Source organism: Ictidomys tridecemlineatus, chromosome 1, assembly GCF_052094955.1.
Source record: "Ictidomys tridecemlineatus isolate mIctTri1 chromosome 1, mIctTri1.hap1, whole genome shotgun sequence".
NCBI classification, from domain to species: Eukaryota; Metazoa; Chordata; class Mammalia; order Rodentia; family Sciuridae; genus Ictidomys; species Ictidomys tridecemlineatus.
In genome coordinates, this window is record NC_135477.1 from 184,051,259 (window position 1) to 184,058,090 (window position 6,832).

Below are 6,832 nucleotides of genomic sequence, written 5' to 3' on the forward strand. Positions count from 1 at the left end.
TGGAGGAGCCCTGGGGAGTCTCCACCTGTCAAAGGCTGAAGGACTTTTTCACTTTGAAAGTTTGCTGTGCAGGGGCTGGGGATGTGGCTCAAGCGGTAAGCCCGCTCGCCTGGCATGCGTGCGGCCTGGTTCGATCCTCAGCACCACATACAAAGATGTTGTGTCCGCTGAAAACTAAAAAAATCTATCTCCCTCCCTCTCTCTCTCTCTCTCTCTCTCTCTCTCTCTCTCTCTCTCTCTCTCTCTCTCAAAAAAAAAAAAAAAAAAAAAAAAAAGTTCCTGTGCAGTAGGAGCCTCAGGGATTGGAGTCAGAGAGGCCCTGGGTAAATCCTGGTTCTCTTCTCCTGAACAAATCTCCTAATGCAACCTCCGCATCACAAGCACCAAGTGGGTACAGTGGGAAGGATGCCTGTCACACTGGCCTCTCACAAGCACAGAGGTGAGATGAACTGGGAGCTGAACTGGGAGCACCAGGTGGGACCCTGGCAAATACCAGGTGCTTCTCACAAGCAAAATTAAAACATAACCGCAAAATCATCATGCTTCAAGATGTAAATGAGGCCTAAATCAATGTCATTGTGAAAATCTTCATGAATCCAGAGTGTTAATCCAGACATGAATCCAGACATCAGGGACAATGGCCAAGTTTGGGGAAGAAGATGTTACAGGTGTGGGGCCTTCAGGGAAACTGAGGCACAGGAAAGACTCCTTTCAAACCCTGACTCTGTGATCACATCAGAAAGGTTTCAGGCCTGTCAGAATAACAGGCATGAGTTTACTGAAGGGATAGGAAAATGGGGAAGGAAACACTCTCAAGTGAGAGACTCGGTCCACTCAGAGAGGAGAGAGACAGTGTACCATTTCTGCACTCCAGTTTTATTGGGGGTCCCAGAGAAGTTTCCAGAAAGACCAGCCCAGGTCTGCCTCTTGACTTTAGATTGAAAACAGGGTGACCTCAGACTTTCAAGTCTCCACTATCGTGGCAACCCTACGTCACCTTGGCCCATGCTGACCAGTTCTAATTGCATTCTTTTTCTTGTACCTGGGATTGAACTCAGGGGCACTAGACCACTGAGCCACACTGGTGTGTTAAGTAAATGTCTCTTTTGTATTTTATTTAGAGACAGGGTCTCACTGAGTTGTTTACAACCTTACTTTTGCTAAGGCTGGCTTTGAACTTGTGATCCTCCTGCCTCAGCCTCCAGAGTTGCTGGGATTACAGGTGTGTGTCACTGTGCCCAGCCTGGATTCTTAACTATACATTCTTACAGGTTTTATGGTTAGGAGGAATTATGCTTATCTTTCAGAATCTGGTCTGGGAAAAGGGTCATAAAAGTCACTCCCTTCAAACTCTCTTGGGTTCCACTCATCAATGCTAATTCCTACCTGCATTTCCATGCAGATAACAGGTAGTTTGCTGATGAATTTGAAATATCCTGTCCACTTAGGCCAGGGAGGGCTGCAGGGAAATTGCTTTTTGGCAAAGAAAGCTTGGAGGGCGGGTATCAGCCAGTGGGCCCATCTTATAGTCATCCTCTTAAACTTGTGTACCCACCATACTCATCTATCTGTCCAACAAAGGGCAGAAATCCCATGTAAGCCTGTGGTGCAATATGGGAGAGAAAACACCAAGCCACACTGAACTCAGCCTTTGATGCCATCCAGGAAGAGACAGTGGTTCACACCAAGAGCCCAGAGAAAGCTGGGGGATTCTAGATAAAATGCCTATGTGAGAGCACAATGTGAACTAACGACAAACTACAGAAGCAGGACTCAGAGAGGGGCTCCTTCCAGTGAGGCCCTAATAGGAGCTGGTGGGTGAGGTCTGCACACCTGGGTGTGGGTGACAGGCCCTGTGCTGTTCTCTCATAAACAGGTTTCCAGAAGGCCAGCCCTGCTAGGATGCTGAGAGCTACAGGCTGAGACCAGTTCTGCTCCACAGCTCAGAGGCCAGCAGTGGCCCGACGCAGCTGACCCTGAGGCTGGATGCTGGACAGCCCAGGGCCTCACTCCTTGCCCCCCTTTCTGTTCCCCAGCAGCAACCTTCTCAGTGCCCCCTTCACTTCCTTGTTTCTGAGGGTGTAGATCAGGGGGTTCAGGAGGGGGGTGACGATGTTGTAGAAGAGGGTGAGGAACTTGCCCTGGTCCTGGGAGGACCTGCTTCCTGGCTGCATGTACATGTAGATGATGTTCCCGTAGAACAGGGAGACCACGGTGAGGTGGGAGCCACAGGTGTTGAAGATTCTGTGTCTTCCTGAGGATGACTGGATTCTGAACACAGCCCTGACAATGTGGCCGTAGGACACCAAGATGAAGACCAGGGGAGACAGCACGATGCCCACGGCCAGGACAAAGACAGTGCCTTCTATGGCCACTGTGTTGACGCAGGCCATGCGGATCAGGGCTGGCATCTCACACAGGAAGTGGTCCACCTTGTTGTGCCCACAGCGGGGTAATCGTAGGGTCACTGGAGACATGACCAAGGAGTTGGCCATCCCACAGCCCCAGGCCACTGACACCAAGCCCAGGCAGAGCCTGGAACTCATGATCACCGTGTAGTGCAGGGGCTTGCAGACGGCCACAAACCTGTCATAGGCCATGACAGCCAGCAGCAGACACTCCACTCCACCCAGGCCCAGGAACAGGAAGAGCTGGACCACACAGCCCACATAGCTGATGGTCTTGTCATGGCCATTCAGGTTGTAGAGCAGCTGGGGGATTGAGCTGGTGGTGAAGCTGAGGTCTAGGAAGGACAGGTGGGTGAGGAAGAAGTACATGGGCGTGTGGAGCCGGGGGTCCAGCCGAGACACCAGGATGATGGTGCTGTTGCCCACCAGGGTCAGCAGGTAGGCTACCAGGATGACCACAAAGAGGACCCTCTCCAGGTGGGGGCGGTCAGAGAAACCCAGGAGGATGAAGTGGCCCTGAGTGCTGCGGTTGGTCCCATCCATCTCTACTGCACCTGAGGAGAGGTGTCAATACCAGTAGTGGTGTTGGAGTATGCTGGTGCTGGAGTATGGACTCCTCGCCAGGCTTAGAGGAGCACAGAGCAGGTTTATTTACTCACCTAAGCCCTAAACAGTGGTGTGGAGGCTGTGCTATGATTATTGTCTCCAAATTATAGAAAAGGAAACTGAGGCACCTGTGGGTTAAGTAAATGTCACATGTGGAGAGGCAGAGCTGGTCTGCCCCAGGGAATGTGCCTGATATCTTCATCCGTATCCATCACTGTGCTCTGTCATTCCAGAGAGGAAAGGCACACACCTGCCAAGCTCCAACCTCTGCTTCTTCCACAGCCACAAGTTCCTGAGCTCCTGTCAAAACCTCAGAGGCACAAAAGAACACCCCAAACAACTACCTGGTAGGGTTTAGGAAATACCAATACAGCTCATCCTTGAACATCACAGTCCACTTATGCACAGATGTTTTTAAAAATATACAATATAAATATAAATATATATACACACAAACATATATATATATGGATGTGTGTAAATATAGAAGTTTCTGTGTGTCTTAAATAAAGATGATGTGTCATGCAGAGAACAAATAAGCCCCCTCCCTTTTTTAAAAGGAAAAGAAAAGTCTACAAGGAGAAACTATACTAACATATATCTAAGCAGTAATTAAAAAATGAGTGACATAAGTGACGTGACATTTGGGGTGGAGAAAGGGGTTGTAGATCCCTGCTGTATTCCTTATGCCAAAACAAACCAAATTACATTTAAAAATGTTCAACTACTCCAAGAAAGTATGATGACGTTTCTCTCTTTTTCCTCCTCATCTTGAACTTAAGTAGATTCCACAAGCCAAATTTCAGTACTTAAAAATGGTGAAATGAAGTTTTTTAAGAATATATTTTTTAAAGAATCTCTGCTTCTAACAAAGTCTGAAAAATAATGACAATAGTAGAAACTCAACAAGATAATCGAAAAACTACTTTGTACAATTATTTTTTCAAAATGTTGGCAAGAAAAACCAATAATAACATAGAAATTAGAGATGAGTTGGAACAGCTCGCTGGATCATAAATGATTCACAACCCAGTGACTTGAAGGTGTTAGGAATGTTCCCACTGATGACTGAGGCTATACAAATTGGAGCATAATGTCGTCTGATTTTTTGATAGGTTAATCTAAGAGTTGAAAAATGTGGGTGACACCCAGAGTTTAGGGAAGTGTGAGAGAGGAGTAGACTCATAATCCCTGCTGGGAGTTACCTTGGAGTAGTGCCTTTGGTCACATTAGTTTAAACTTGACCCAAATATCACTTTTCAAAACAGGAAATAAACATCACCTCCCTCTCCCCCACAAAAAATCAATCAATCAATCAATCAAAATAAATCCAAGCAGAGAGGCAGGAGCACCTGTCCTGCTACCCACACTTGCCTCTCTGTGGAAGATGGCCCCCAAGGAGTGCAGGGCTCCTTTACCTTCTGGGAAGGACAAGTGTTTTCTCCCCGAATCCTCACTCTAGAATAAAGTGGATCCTCTATTCCCTGCATGGAGAGGTCCCTTGCGGCCACTGACCCAGTCCTCATGGCTCTCTGCACCCCAGCAGTTTGCTCTGCAAACACCTTCTACCATCCCTGCCAAGGTTATCCTATTAAATAATCGGCCACCTTTTCCTGCACACGGTGGGTTTCTCTGTATTTCTTGTGGACTCGTCAACACTCTTCCATGTTCTCTCCTGGAGAAAGGGTAGATTTCCCACAGCCCTTTACACCTGGGCGCAGTGGGCGCTGGGCTCAGGGAGCCCCCAGCTGGTGACAGCTCCCCCTGGAGCTGCAGCCAGGGCTCCCTGACCTTGGGGAAGCTCTTCCTCCTCACCGAGCCAAGCGGAAACTAGGTCAGCAGGGCTGCGCACTAAACTGGTGAGGGTTCCCCGCCAGGTGCCCACCACCGTGACAGTGGAGAAGCCAAGAACCCGCTGCAAACACGGAATTGCCCGACAGAGCGCCCCGCTGAGCCCGCAGAGAGTGGGGCGCCCCTGAGGCAGGAGGCCGGGCGTTAGGAACGCACTTGCTCCGCTGTGGGCGAGGGTTGGGGGCCAGGCCACTGGCAGGTCCTGCGGGTTTCTCCGGGGGGGGGGGGGGGGGCTTCGGGCTGGTCATACAGCGGGAAAGCTTTCCAAAGCACTCACTGTCTGTCTCAGAAAGGGCCACTCGCAAGCCACAAGTCCAAGAAGTGCCCTTTTCAGTTCCTGGAGGGGGGAGGTAGTTATATGGTTGAGTTTTTCTAGATAATCTTAAAAGTAAAATTAAAACTAAATCATTTTTGTTTGAATTTTAAAAATAATTTTACTTTGTAGCATTGAAGATTAAAGAACTCAAAATTGACAGAAATTATGAATGCAATGACAGATGATGGAGAGTGAGATCTTGTTTTCAGAGAAGGGCACAGGCCCCCCTCACCGGGGCTCTGGCTCCTCAACCCATTGGAGCCTGTTTTGTTTTGTTTTCCATAAAATTCCATTTTCTTAGTTCTGCCTGTCAAATCTCAGTTCTTTTTTCCCCAACAAACTCCAGTTCCATCATTTTTTTAAAAATTGTTTTTCACGAGTTACCTTGTAAGCAATTTTATACCTAATCTTTTAATATAATTTCGCATTTTACTGCTTCTTCTACTTAAGTAACTTGGGTTGGATATGCATGTTCCTATGTGCACCTGTCTTTGATGTGTCTGTCATAGTCCATAAACTCTTCAAGTGGAAGCTCTTCATTTTCTTTCCTTCCACACCTTTGAGGCAGCCTTGGGATTTTTTCCCATTACCCGGGATGGAACCCAGGGCATGGAGCTTTCCAGGCAAGGGCTGAAGAAAGAAGCTGAGCTGGGGTTTGGCTCAGCTCAGCTTCTTTCTTCAGCAAACCAACTTGGAAGAGCACATCTCTGAGATGAGCTTCTCAATCAGAAACCCACTCACCATTTCTCCTTGCACACTGGGCACTTCTAGGGGTCACAGCCAATCAGGATGCAGAAGGTCGCCATCTGGCCATTTGCTCCCCCCTAATGCACAGTGCCAGGCACGGGAGGAACTGGGGGCGCCCTCAGGCTCAGCCAGTTCCTCTAACCAATGGGCCACACGTGTGTGCAGAGGGGTTTATGGCAATTGCGAGTTGATGCAGCTCCCCTGAGGAAATATCTGAGAGGGATCTGAGGGTGATCCAGGTGCATCAGCCTCCCCAAGCTCTGGGAAACTTCTGAAACCACCAGGCTCAGCAAGCCTCATCTCAAATGCTCCAGCCTCCCGTAGGGTTCAGGCAGAAAATGAGGACCATGAGAATTTGGCCCTCGGAGATCAGAAGGAAGTAATACCTCACACAGGTAAAACTGGAGTTCTCCATCCAGGGTTGCTCAGAGGACATAATCCCAGGGCCATTAGCTTCCCTCCCCTGCTCCCCAGAAGTATTGCATGCCAAGAAGCAAACAAACGCTTGGATCTACTAAAAAAAGGACAAATGTATGTTGACATCTTCTGGCTAACAATTTTATCTATGAAAAAGAAAAACACCCATTGTCCACCTACTGAAAGAACTTCAGAGGTGCCCCATGAACAAAAAGCTTGTTTTATTTATTTTTACTTCTTTTTACTTTTGGATATGAAAGGAGGTGTCAGCCTATGCCGGTTTATATTTTAATTTCAAACTAACCAGAAGGACATCGAACATCTTGTGACTGATTCCTTAGACTGCGCATATGTGCCCATGTTGATGATGCTCTTGTAGACGCCAAAACGGTGTCACAGGCTAAAACTTGTTGAAAATAATGAAATAAAGAGAAACTGAGACCCTGCAATCAGCAAGGCAGTGTCAGAGACAGAGCCAGCTAATTGA

At 48.0% G+C, this 6,832-nt stretch overlaps 1 protein-coding gene across 1 annotated transcript; it reads right to left on the reverse strand.

Moving 5' to 3' along the window:
• Positions 1-2,006: 2,006 nt before the first annotated feature.
• On the reverse strand, positions 2,007-2,951 carry LOC144366623 (olfactory receptor 2W3). Its single transcript, XM_078021069.1, has one exon. The coding sequence runs from the start codon at positions 2,949-2,951 to the stop codon at positions 2,007-2,009; it is 945 nt and encodes a 314-aa protein (XP_077877195.1).
• Positions 2,952-6,832: the final 3,881 nt, after the last annotated feature.